Raw genomic sequence first — 14,032 nt, forward strand, 5'->3', positions numbered from 1 at the left:
AATAATGCCTCATTGATTTTGAGTTGTGGTTTTATCTGTCACTCTCGCATTTAACTCCTTTCCGTCTGAATAATGTTATTTTTATTTCTTTTTTTGAAACTACTAATAGCCAATAATTCATATCCCTAAGTATTATTTGGAAAGCAATAACTCTGAAACCGAGGAGAGAGAGCTGAATAGACTTAAAGAGAAGTAATAAATATCTTGTGATTGGAGAGGACATCACTGCTCCTCCAGAGAAGATGTGAAAAACCTGCTTGGGAAAACCACCCACATTTAAGTGGAATCCAGCCTTTGGACGGATGCTCACTGCTACACATCTCTGTATGTGGACATCCTGTCAGATCTTAGGAACATAACAAACGCTGCAACGTGTCCCTTGTCCAAACATCTCTCTGATGTCAGTGGAGAGAAGCCGTGAGACTGGCAGGCCCCTTCCCGCTTCCTCTCTTGGGTTCGCTCTTTGGCCTGGTCCCCGGGCTGCACGGTTGGTTCCCGGGGACACGTCCAGCCGTAACAAAGCTCTGAGGGGCAGGGCGGCTTTTCTTCCCAGGGCCGTCTCAAGTGAGGGAACACTTTTTCCAGAAACCTCCCAGTAAGACTTCCCTCCGCATCTCATTGGGCAGAAGTGAGTCATATTCCCAGACTAATGACTGCTAAGAGAAACAGAGTGACCGCGACTAGCTTGGAGCAGAGGTCTGAGAACAGAGTGGGTGCAGGATGGCGGGTGGGGCAGGGCTGAGGGGGTGCAATCGACACTCGGGCACGAGCGCCTCCCTGGGCAGTGGCTGCTCAGCGAAGAATGAGCATTTACATGGGTTGGGGGGTCATGGGGCTGTGTGTCTTTCCCTTGTCTTCAGTTCCTTCCCTCCCAAAGGACCTGTTTTGTTGGGTTTTTAAAAGATTCAGGTTCGCTACTTCAGCAAGTTACTTGTTTGTTTGGGTTTTTGCTTATCTTAAAGAGATGAACTGGATATTTGTAAGCCAGGTTACCATGGTTTACTGTCATTTGGCTAACATCCCCCAGATGCCATACTTAGCAAGCTGGACCTTAGAAACCAGCGGCCGTGACTACCTGCATTTGGAACACGCGTCCCGAATCCGCCCCGGGCACAAATGCCCAGCAGCAGATGGTCGAAGGGCTTCTTGGAGTTTCCTCTGTCTCTGGCCCCTCCCGGGGGTGGGGGCGGGAAGGACTACCCTGGCCTCTACCTTACATGGCCCAACACGACCACGGAGGCTCACGAGAATGGACGTGGCACCGTCCCGACAGGCCCTCAGGCCCACCACCTCCAGAACAAGACACACTTGGCGGTTTCTGAAGCACACATTTCACAGTGCACACAACGTCAGTCACTGAACACAGAAAACACAGTAAAAAAAAAAAAAAAATGGAGCTCTTTGAAGATTCTTTTTTCATGTTTTCTATCTAAATATTTTTTGCTCATACCCAACAGGAGAAAAACAACACGATGACCGAGCCAAAGCTGTCGCTCCACCGAGAGGAAGCGGATTTTCTGATGGCTTCACCAAGTCACATCTGCTGGCGGACTGGACACCTGGCACAACCAGCACACGCCCCCCACTGCCAGCTTCGGGTGCGCGTGGCCAGAAATGGTTCATCAAAGCAATTACAGACCCTTCAAATGCCTGATTACAAGTCAAAGGCCCCTGTGGAGTCTGCAGCCCATCCCTCAAACCGTCCGCACTCAGAGGCCTCCTGGGTGACAGGCTCTACCTTACTGTGCGTGGAGGGTCTGAACAAAGGGGAGTGACTTACGGGGACGTTTACAGGGGTGTCATCCTCCAGGAAGTGTGGCAATTCCCCCGAGTGACTGACAACAACACACTCATGCAGAGATGTCAAGAAACAAAATAAATATCACCTGTCGTTTGGATGAGTCACTGCTATTTCAACTTGAAAGCTAAACTTAAAAACAACCCACAAGACTGCACGCTTCCAGCCAGGCACACTATCTAATGGCAAACTGCCCGAGCCCCGGAATTACCGCAAGTTGTAAAAGCACGTTCATAAAACCCGAGAGTTTCCAGCAGAGCAGCGAGACTCATTCGGGGACATTTTAGAGGACAGATGATACTGAGGAAAATAATGTTTTAAATGAAAAGTGGCTCCAGTACCCGACTTCTTTATTCAGAAAGGCTTCTAGCCCCCACCACCCCCGTCCCCCTCCCTGCAGGTGGCGGGCAAGCCCCCGTATCGTCCCCGCAGCCCGGGGTTTCCTCTCTTGTGGCTGCTGGCTCCTCTGCCTTCTCCCCACCAGACGCGAACAGGCTGTAATTCCAAATCTACCACCTCCACACTAAAGGCACGATCAGAGCCCTCTGCACCTCCATGTGGCGGCCAAACAGAAAACTCATTCTAAAAAGAGGTCCCAGTGCTTGAGGAATGGCTGCTGTCAGTGGTGACACGGAGCCCATTATGTACCCTTCACACAGGTCTGCTGAGAAATCCTGGTTATTTCCAGGTGGTTCTACTGACCTTAGAGAAAAGGGAAGCAAATCCCCAGAGCAGGGACCACTCACTGGGAGACCTGTGCTCCTGGGCGGGTGCCAGGGGGTGATTTCGTGCTAAAGACCTAAAGAGGTGAGGCTCCATCTACCCCTGTGACAGGTTCTCACCTGGAAGGATGACCATCGTGTCAGAACCACGTGCGGAGTTTTTCAAATACACCCCAGCTCTCCCTCCCTCCCATGCCCTGGGCGCTGCTCTGGCCCCAGCATGACTGTGGTCAGTAGGTCCAGTAAGACACAAAGTTTGGACCAGTCCAGAACTTGGAGGGCCATTTTGACTAAAGACATCTCTAGAGGCTAGGGAAGCGGGCAGGCAGAGAGACCCACCCAGTCTACTTTGAGAACAGCTGCAAAACAGAGGACAGTTCGTGTGTGGGTGTAATTTTCACCCACACTTATGCTGGAAAACACAGCTAACATTTACCGAGTGTCTCTATGTATCAGACATCTGTCATCCTCAAGTCCTTGCATGTTTCAACTCCCTTAGTTAGCATAAGCCCTCTGAGGCTGGCACTGTGACTGTGCCTGTTTTATACACAAGGAAGCAGAGGCACAGACGCACTGAGTAGCTTGTCCAACGGGACAGCACCAGCACGGAGGGGAGTCAGCGCTTGTAGCAATGATGCACTGCAATGCAGAACCTCCCATCTTTCACTGATTTGAGACCACTTTACAAGTTCACAAGAATATTCAAAAGGAAATGAGATGTATTATGATGATTATGGCATTATTGTGGGATGGTTAAAAGCACCAGAAACAGAACAAGATGTTCACTCCAAAAGTAGAAGGGAAATTCGTGCAGCTCTTATTCATTCAGCACATATTTACTAAACTGTTTTGTGTGTCGTACTGCACTGCAGTGAGCACAGAACGATTAAACCTTATGTACTGAAGGGCTCACATTCTAGTAAAAATGTGAGAAGCAATTATGGGAATATATGTTAGCTATTATTCATCACTTGTTTGCTACTCTGTTTAAAAAACTTGTAGAGGGGAGGAGGGAAGAGCTCAGGGGTGGAGCGCGTGTTTAGCATGCACGAGGGTTCATTCCCCAGTACCACCATTAAAAAATAAATGAAATAAATAAACCTAATTACCCCCCCCACACACACACAAAGAAATCTGTAGTGATTTAAGCATTTGATCTGTCACTGTCAGTAAGTGTACTGTATAGTTTGAAGTGTCTGGCCTCTCATTTCTCTCTAAGCCTCCGAGCTCAGGAAAGCCAGCTGCACACGTTTCTGTGCTCTGACCTATTGTGTCCTCTCAGGGACAACCCTGCTCAGCAGAGACAGCTCCAAAGTGCGATTTACAAACAGAGCCACTTAGGAAAAGCTGGGTTTTCTTGTCCAGAAGCAGTACCACACACTAAGTAAATGCCCATGGAATGAAGATCAATAAGGATTTTGCTTTATTTTTCCCAAAGGAAAAAGGTAGGTGGCCATACTGCAATCAGGATGGAGGCTGGCACACAGGGAAACGGCATAAATGCAGCCCCAGGGCACCAGCTCTCTGCAGAAGCTCAGTCCCGGGGAGGCCATGTACCAGCCTTGGGACGGTCACTACAGTCAAGACACAGGGAGCCTGGTGTCGCTCAGCCACTCACATGTCAGGGGACCCCACAAATCTCCTCCCCAGCAAAACTGTGGCCCTGCCCGGAAGGTGGTTCCTTTCCATTTTTTGGCTCTGTTTCTTTGAGACAAACCAGAAAGCGCTGGTAAAGAAACCTGAGTTTCTACCAACTTACAGCAGACGTTCATGGAATCTGCGTGGTAATTTTAACTTCTTTCAACCACTGCCAGGATAAGGAAGGGGTCCCGTTCCTCTCCCCCGGGGTGAGACACGGCTGCTGGGCCTGGTGGCCGGGGCCAGGTGCCCCGGGGCAGGCTCTCCACCCCGCCCCGTCTGTTACTGGCTTAGCACTGCAGCCTGGAACTCGGACTCCAGTGGTGTTATACCTTCTCAGCCTCGTGAAAACCAGGCACAGGACTATGAATGGCTAACTCGAACTTTCAGCAGGAGAGCGGATGTTGAAGGGTCACCCAGCGTCCAGCCCTCCCTGGGTTCCCCAGGGGAGCGCACGGAGAGGAAGAGCTGGCCCTGCAGCCCCAGCACGGGAACCACCCACCCTGACAGCCGCGGGCCAGGCCTCGGCCAGCTCGCCAGGGACGGCGCTCGGGCTCTTCACCTCCTGCCCAGTGAACGTTCGCCCGGATTATGAAGCAATGACCTCGCTGGCACGCCCGAAGTGCTCTCCCTGAGGGAAGCTGGCAGCACCGTTACACGCAAGCAGCGCCCTGGCAAAGTGGCAGGGGAAACCTGGTCCCACCAGCCGTAACTCCGTCCCGAATGTGACTGGCATGCCCGCTGTTATTGCCAGAGTTTCCCAACATCCACCGTAATTAATTTTTAAACTCAAATGGACAGATGAGCTTGTGTTTCATGAACCCAGAGCAGAACATCATGGAGCAGCAGCCCTGGCGAGTTTAAACAGCATTTTCACACACCAACCTTTTGGCCTGTCTCTCTTTCCTTCGACTCCTTGTGAGGTCTGATGAGGTCCGTCAGGCCTTCCCATGAGCCATCCAAGACATCGTGCCTTGTTGGTCCACTTTTAACACCTGAAACCCAAGAGGACTGAAGATTAGTTAGAACTTTACATGGACTGAATACCAATGCAACTTGAGCCAAATAAAAAATATTTAAGTTATTTACGCATTCTGGTAATAAGAAAGTATGGTCTTTTAAAATACGCACTGCATTTTTTTTTCCTCCTTTGAGGTCTATTTAGAATGCTCGGTTTATTCCACTACGATATCCCCAGCAATCACTTAACTCAAGGGTCAGAAACAACGTCGGGTGACAATGTCCCAGCTCTACAGCAGCCCATCTGTCCAGCTGATGATGCAAGGAAACAGATGCCTGTACCTTCTGCACTGTTCACACTCCAGCAATTCTGGGGATTTTGCATAATGATCAAAAGCCAGCTACTCAGGGAAGGCAGTTCTATGTTAGAGGAAATAAGCAATGTCGGCCTTGGGGTCAGAGTGACTGCAGAAAGCAGCCCTCAGGATCAAGCTCCGGGTCACAACCCACAATCAACAGCTGGTGCTTTTACTCCCCGCAGACTCCCGCCTGAGACCCACGTCTTGTCACGAAGACACACAAACCAAAAAGAAGACATTCATCAAGGGAAACACGGCTTCATTAGATGCCAAAAGGTGTGGGAATCCTAAGTAACCACCAGTGCAGTGTGAAGCGTGTACTCTGACCTGATTCACCTACAGCCACAACTTTATCTGGTGCTCCTTGTTCTTCCCTCCCCAAATAGTCTGACTACTACGTGACTTAGCTGGTATTCTGAAGGACTAAGAACAGCAGGCACCACTTACGTGGTCTCAGTAGGACAACACATACCCTAACACAAAGGGCATATGGCAGCCTAGGGGACACTCATGTCCTGGCCACAGCCATCCCACACAATCCACCTTCACACTGTCCCCCTCAGCCGCTGACGCACTTACCAACAAGTATCTAATGGCCAGGGGCTGCCCACCGGAGATGCAAAGACACACAAACCCAGCAGACAATGCACACACAGAGAAACGAATGTAATACAAGGCAAAAATAATTTAAGTGATATCAGAAATTAAAAATCACGCAACACAAGAATGACTGTTTTGCAGATATTTCCAATAAAATAGGATGATCTGATAAAACAGATGTAATTAAGTTAGGAGGGCCTGATTCAAAACTTTTAACTCCTCTTTCAAAAATAGGGTCCCAATCTGAAATATGTGTAGTTTACTGTACAGAAATTATACCACAATGAAAAGTACTTTAAAATTTTTTCAAAAACTCAAAAAAAAAAAACCCCAAGTAAATGAATATAAAAAACAAAAAATAAAAAATAGAGTTCCAGCTAACTGAAAACAAAATGCAGAACAACAATGGTTAATATTCTGTTAAACTCAAAGCTGTTGTTTCCAACCTGGGCCCCCAAGATGTTTTACTGTCAGGTTCTGAACCTAACACGGAATCTGATCCTCTGGAGGCTCAAACGAGCCACGTGCTGTGCTGAGCCCACCACCTCCCCAGACATCCTCTATTTTTTGCCTTGTGTTTCACGTCTCTCCCAGTCCTATTTCAGTCCCAGGTGACTGCCCAACCCCGGCGGTGGCTTCAGCTAGCTAGAGAGATCTCACTTGGAGTGGACAGGTCAGTAGGTCGTGTAAAAGGGCACTGTGCACACGACAGTCCGGCTAAGATCTAGCTATGCTAAGTCTCCCACTTTCACTCATTCCGGAGGTAAGATTACCTGCCTGCCTGCCTGCCTGCCGATCTATGCAGTACTTTCCACCACACTCACATCACCTCTTGAAAGTGCTCACATCTCCTAACCCCTAGGGCAGGACATGGATGCAATCTGTTACTATCTGAGATTAAAAGTTACTAGTTAATTGTATGTACTATTCATTCATTTTAAAACACAAATATTTACTTAAAGCAAAAGCACATAAAAATAGACAAACGATACAATTTGGGATCCAACTGCTCCTGTTACTGAACCATGAATGTGCCTGCAGCCTGCTAGCATCTCTGTGGAAAAGGATCTACAACCACCATTTGCCTCAGTTCTAGCTGAGACCAGTGAAATAGGCTGTAAATCATTTTGTAGACAAAGATCTAGAAAATGCGTCACAGCCATTTAAAATTTAAGACAGACTGATGTTGCTAATAACATGTTTTCACAATCGTGCAGTCACAAAATGATATACGCAAGTGACTTATGTGGTTACGTTAAAACAGCATTTCACAAAAACCTACCATCACTGACTACTGTGTTTTCTTTAAGGGTGTCATCGGTAAACCAAAAGCAGCTGAAAGCGCACAGCAGTTCTGAGAGCAGGGGGACCCGATACCCTGCCGCAGCTCGGCGCGCAAACGCCGACCCCCACTTCCTGGCTCTCCCACCTCTCGGGAACTCTTGCTCCGTTTGCTCCCTAAGTGGGCTGTCATCACCTCAGAGGTGATTTCATCACAGCCCGTGAAGTCAGCCGTTATGGATGGGTCCTAGTGTGCTGTCTCTTGCCGAGACGTCCCACCCGAGGCAGAGCGTGGTAAATCCAACCACCAATGGGCACCCATTGTGAGCGCCTCCGAGAAACCTCAGCTGACGCGCCACAGCCCACCCTCCAACATGGCCCAGGGTGGGGAGTGTTCCCAACCACCCAGGACCAGAGTCATAAATCTTGGTCTCCTCTCTCCCCTCGTTTTCAGTCTTCATTATACAAGTGATTCGTTGTCTCTATTTAAAAAAAAAAAAAAAAGATCAAACTCAGAGAGAAAGGACCTTCACAGCTCCACGATTTTTATCAGCAAGTTACACTGCCTGAAATTTCACCAACTAGAACTGTGTTTGGGTTGTCAATATCATCAGACGCCAGCACATCAAGGTGAGAAAGTGAACTCACGCCCCTCTGAGTGAATTAGTTTAAATCACCACCTTCCCTCACCCAACAGAGACAAGCAGGATTGAGAGCCACTTTTGACACTGAGGGAAGATCTCTCTGGAGACAGAACCAGGCTAATGCAGCATTAGGAACATACGGTCGAGAAAACCATTGAATTTCTTAAGAGAAGCTTGGTCCATGTCAAAGTTGTGCCAGGGCAGAGGCATCCGAAACAAACTCTGATTTCCGACACCGACTCTCCAGCACATCCTACTCTCTATCTCTGAGACACAGAATTAAGACTAATACTACTACTAGCAGTATAATTAAGCAATTAACATTTGCTAACACAAGACACTCTGCAAGATCAACCACATCAAAGACAAAAAGGGCTTCTGAGGACTGATGTAAGAATTCACAATTTTAACGATAAAATCATACACTTCAACATTTTAGCACTGGCCCAATGGGAAATTTCTTCTGGGCACCTAAAATCTGAATAATGAATTATTTAAAAACAGTGTAGAATGCAGAATTTTAAGACTGTGGAAAGAGCCTTAAAAGACCTAGGAAAAATCCTTTCCGTGCACACTTCTGGGGTTTGGGGTACATGCAAGCTCACAGGTTCTATACAAGCAAAACTCAGCTAAGGAGAAAACACATACATACATATACGTATGTTCATCCGACAAAATATCAAGTTCACTTTGTTAACCATGAAGAAAGCAAAAAATAAAGTCTAATCACGACCTCCAAAAGATGATGTGGAATCTTCTCCTTCATCATCATGGTAGAGATAATTAAAATATGGCTTTTAAATATGTAAATTAGTTTTAATACCACATAACCCTTCCCATTGGGAGTAATCTGTCCATCTTTTGAATTCCCTGATTTTGTATATGGATTAACGTGACTACATCTTCCCTGCTTGTCTAAGCTCCTTAAGGGAAAGGGACAGAGCCTTCCATCCTTACTGCCCCCTGTGGTCACGTGTTGGACGTAGCAGATGCAGAGTAATCATCGTAGGTGTATATGAGCAATGAATACATGAATGAAGATATGAATGAACAAACCAAGCAATCAAATAATCAACAGGTTCTAACACCTTCCTCCCAGCCAGCCTTCCTGTTAAGGCCGAGTACCCACGTCCAGCTGTTCTGACTGCTTACCTCCTGTGAGTGGACTGGCAGGTTCTGGTGAAGAGGGTTGAGAGAAACGCTCTTCTGAATACAACTGCATATTACTTGAATTGTTAAAAAGTGCAACAATCTTCAACTTAAAATATTTAAGGAATACATGTACATGTATACCTCCTTATCTGGTACAGTCGTAAATCATTTACTCTTGCAGGAAGAAATACTCAGAATATGCAAATTATTCTACATTGTATAAGAATACGTAAGTGCCTATAAATGAATGGCCTTTGTTCTTCTATAAAACATACGAAATATTTTCAACTAATTCAATTAAAAATGATGTATCTCCTGACGATTTCTGTAAGACTAATCAAACCCGTCAATAAGATTATCAAACTTTCAAAAGGCTGCAAAACAAATTGGGTATTAGAAATGCAATTGTGCCTTGGGGTTATGAATGAAGAAATACACCGTACTGTACAATTACTAAACTGCAGCATGTTTGCCTGTAATTCTCCATCAATTAAAGTTGTCATCCAAACAAACCCCAGACTGAACCATGTTAACCATTTCCCTTAGCAGACACTACTGTTCATGTCGCTTTTGCCTTCAAGTCCTGGATGAAGTTTCTTAATCCTTCCCAACTCAGAGCTGCAGGCAGTGAACACCAACCAACCAACCAACCGAAGTCAGCAGACCCCCTGTGCCAGCTCCACCACAGGGATGAATGCAGAGACAGGACAGCGCATTTTCTGAAGGCTGTACTGCAGCTTACGGTGTTTCAGCAGACTGCATGACGCAGAGTACGAGTGCTCGTTCTGCATCAAAAACGCCACGCACTCCAGAGACGACTCCCACAAACCCTTTCGCTCAATGCAGATGCTTTGTCAACTGGCAAAATGGACGAAAGAAACGAGCTGTAACTAGTGGCATCCTCAGCTCGCTCGTCAGAGTAGTGGATGCCAGAACTGTGTCTCAGCTAAACTCTCAGATTGGCTACAATGTCACAGGACACCCCCCTCAAGTATGAATAAGGCATGATGAATAGGGCAGGTGCCGTAGCTGGCACCTGGGGGTCGTTCCCAAGACTTGGTTCCTAAATGGCCTGAGAAACTGCAGGGCTGAAGGCTACCTGGTGGCCTGATGCTGGCCAGTTACCAGAAAGCACTGTCTGCCTCCAGTAAACCTGTCGGGTGAGGTACAGACAGTCCCAGGACAAGACCTGCCCCTTCAGCGTAAGCGTCCGGTCCGTGGACAGCCTCCACCTGAGTGCCCATATTGCGTCATCAACACCCGGGTGTCTGGAGACCCGCTTCCCGCCGGAGCTGGCCTTCCCCGCCTCTGCTGGGACCAGTCCTTACGAAGAAGGCCGTGACAGTGGGACACGGCGAAGCCACTCAGACAAGGCGCGTGTCTGTGCTGACGTGTAATCCCAGTGGCCACAGCAAACAACGTCTCTGTGAGACCGACGGACGCGGGTGAGCGCATGGGTGTGGGAAGGATCTCCTGCTCTTGTCGATGGCCGTGGGGCACCAGTGGAAGCACTGCAGCCACCTGTTACTGAGAAGTAAGTCAGGGCCAAGCTGTGTGCGAATATAGGACAGAGAATCCGCTTTATCTGCTTGGCGGTTACAACCAGCTTCAGGCAGTGGTCTGACGCGCTGAGGTCTACGCACCACGAGGGGTGGAAAGCCATTCCCACACGTAAGTGACACCGAGGGGCTTCCTACATGTGCTGTCCTGCGGTGCGGAGACTAAAACAGGTGGGGAGAGCGCCAACCTCACACAGATTTGACGTGGATGTACTTCCTAGGCTCAAGCTACAGTCCCAGCAACAGTCTGTAGACCGTGCCGCCGGAGCAAAGGGGTCTACTCAAAGCGCGCTTGACAGCACGACCGAGGCGCTTCCACTCATTTCCTAAGCGCTTCATCTGCGACGCCAGGACGTGCTAGAAGGCGCGGGTGAGGGAAAAATCGAACAGAACGACACACGTCCCGGATGAAAACCATCAGCTCAGGGACTGGTATCAGTACTCGGCAGCGCCTGCCTGTGGGAACCGGCAATTTTCAAAGGTGGAATACGTAAAATCTTACTATACATCAGCCTGAATAAACACTGGCCATCAATTTTGATGATGAGGTCACCCCCTTTGAACCCTATCAAGTTATTCCTCCCCACAAAGTAGATTTCTATTCTCATTTGACTTGTATTATAAAAAAATTGTACTCAACTTTGAGTTCAGTCCTTAAAAATTTTGTAAAAATGTTTATTTCTCATTATATAAGTACCTACATAGCTTAATGTTGCCTCCTGGCCTACAAAGTCCAAAATGTTTAGTTTCTGATTGATTACAGAAAAATTTCATTATCACCTGAAACATATTAAAAAGTGAAGTAGATCTATTGCTCTGTTGATACCAACATGGAAATATCTGACATATTTTTCAAAAAAGCAAATCGCAAGGCAACAGAGTAATATAATCCTATGTATGCAATAAAATCCCCCAAAACATCTCCCTGCCCTTGTGTATCTGTGCACGTGCGCCCACACACACAATGTCTGGAAGGAAACTCACTGAACTGTTGGCAGTTATTATCTCTAGCAGGCACTCTGACCACAGCCTGTTCCCCATCAAGCATCCAGTGTTACATCTAAAACATAAATCAGAACTGGCTGCTCCCTGTTTAAAACCCCACAGTGGCTTCTCATCACACTTAGCAACAAAGCCAAACCACTCCCAGGCTCACTGGGGGCACAGCTGCCTCTCTGACCACACTTCCTCCCAACCTCCCTTGGCCCAGAGCTATGATGGCCTCAGTGCAGCCCCTGGGAGCATTTTCTACCACAGGACATTTGCACTTGCTGTTTCCTCAGGCTAAAACATGACTCCCTAGTCACAAGGCTACCTCTTCTCCCACGCCCAGGATGGTGAGCCAACGTCACCTGCTCAAAGAAGCCTTCCCTGACCTAACTGGTGATCTATTTCACATTGCCCACGACCTGATGTGATGCTGACATTCGTTAGCTATCTGTCCCCCTTGCTAGGACATCACTTCTGTGAGGGGTGTGCTGCCTCCTCTGCCATCTCCCTGGGAGCTAGGCCAGAGCCTGGGACTCAACAGGTGCACAGAAACAACTGTTTAATGGACTAATGAAAGGAGCTAAGGGAGGAAAGAGGGACAGGACAATTTTACCCTTTTTTGCACTCTTACATTGAGCATATATTTGTGTGCTTTTTATGAAATTAGTGAATGAAAGTTTAGAAAGCAAAAATTATTGGTTAATATGACTTCAAAGATTTTTGTTTTTAAATCAAAGGCTTCTCTCTCCATTCCTGTCCTGTTAATGTTTATTACCGAATCTCTCTGTAACCTGCTCTCATGGACTTCACTGCACACTATCTACCTTAGATACTTCAGGGGCAATGAGGAAAACTGAACGGAAAACAGACATTGGAAGAAGGCCTTTATTGTAACATCAAAGATCCAGAGAGGTACAACTGGATGTGCAGAGCGGGTTTTCCTGCTCCACAGCTTCAGCCTCTATGGAATGTCTAAAAGCCACACGCTTTCACCTACGACAGACTCCCAGAGAGGTGCGATGCAGGTGGGCGGGCTGTGGACAACCTAAGACAGCTCTGGGTCTTGATTTTACCACCACAAAACAAAGGGTTAGGTTTAGGCTAGACAATAGGTGAGTCTTTCCCTGTCTTAAATTCAATGATTTTCTGTCCCTGAGAATGACATAAAATAAGGCGATTCTAGGAGATGTCCTCACATGAGGGCCCAGAGAATGTGTTTCCACTTGAGTCATACTGAGCGACACTGGGAGCCTGCCTGCCCCCATCGTGTGACGGCCCACACCTCGTGTCCAGACCTCCCGGGGCCCTGGACACGGAGGTACGTGCCGGGACAGGCTGTCCACCTGATTCTGAGAACAATCATACTCTTCACAATGCTGGGACTGCAGGTGCACTGCACCATCTGAAACCAGCTTTTTTTTTTAACCTTAATTTCTGTTCGTATGTCATTAAACATTATTCAAAAGCTCTGAAATACACAAGATGAAAACTAAGAATGAGAATGAAAGCTGTAAGAACAGGATATTCTTGGCTATCAAAACAATTCTGTACATCTACTGCTTTGTATTAACTTTAGAATATATTTAAAATAAATATTTTGAGAACACACACTAATCCTAGAACAAAATATTTTGTCGAGTTTTATGTTTTTACATACTTTATAAATGTATGATAAATAAAATTTTATGTATTTCAGAAAGCTCAGATATAAAAAGTAGGCTAGTACTATACAAATTCTTTTTGTGAGATGATTTTGGGGAGTTTATATCCAAGGAAAAGATACACATCTGTGGTTATTTCAACCTCTATAACTTCTTCATCTTGAAAAGGGTGGTTAAAACAATACGAGTAGAAAAACGATGAAGAATAAACTTGGCCTTATTGAAAGTAAAGATAAAGTTCAAGATCTCTTCACTTATGATGGCTGAAACCTGTTTGTGCTTATAATCAGAAAGTGCAAAAAGTTTTCTATTGTTGCTGCTTTTGCTACAATTACTATAATTACATAGTTTGTTACTATGGTTATAATAAAATTACAGATAGGAATAAACCTATTTAAGTAATATGCTTAAAGCAAAATAAATAGAAGTCAAATAAGGCCAGTTACCATGAACTACTTAAGCAAAATATTAATAATTCTTTTTACTTAACACTGCCCAACTGCCCAAAGCTGCTCTAAAAATAAATATTGATAATTTACTTCCACATTCACTTTTTTCCTTTCTTGACTGGAATGAATGGCTTACACTGCCTTAATTTCCCTTCTAAAATAAACAGCCTTACCATCACGAGCTGAGATTTTTAAGAATTCTCCGCCAGCATGCTCTTT

General features: G+C 46.5%; 1 protein-coding gene across 1 annotated transcript in view; it reads right to left on the reverse strand.

Annotated features, from left to right (window-relative positions):
• Nucleotides 1–14,032, reverse strand: part of MCPH1 (microcephalin 1) — a 204,691-nt gene that overhangs the window by 146,099 nt on the left and 44,560 nt on the right. The window contains 1 exon segment of the mRNA XM_032468520.1: nt 5,044–5,153. Coding sequence (XP_032324411.1) covers nt 5,044–5,153 — 110 coding nt within the window.

The sequence above is a fragment of the Camelus ferus genome, chromosome 26 (genome assembly GCF_009834535.1).
Source record: "Camelus ferus isolate YT-003-E chromosome 26, BCGSAC_Cfer_1.0, whole genome shotgun sequence".
Classification (NCBI taxonomy): Eukaryota; Metazoa; Chordata; class Mammalia; order Artiodactyla; family Camelidae; genus Camelus; species Camelus ferus.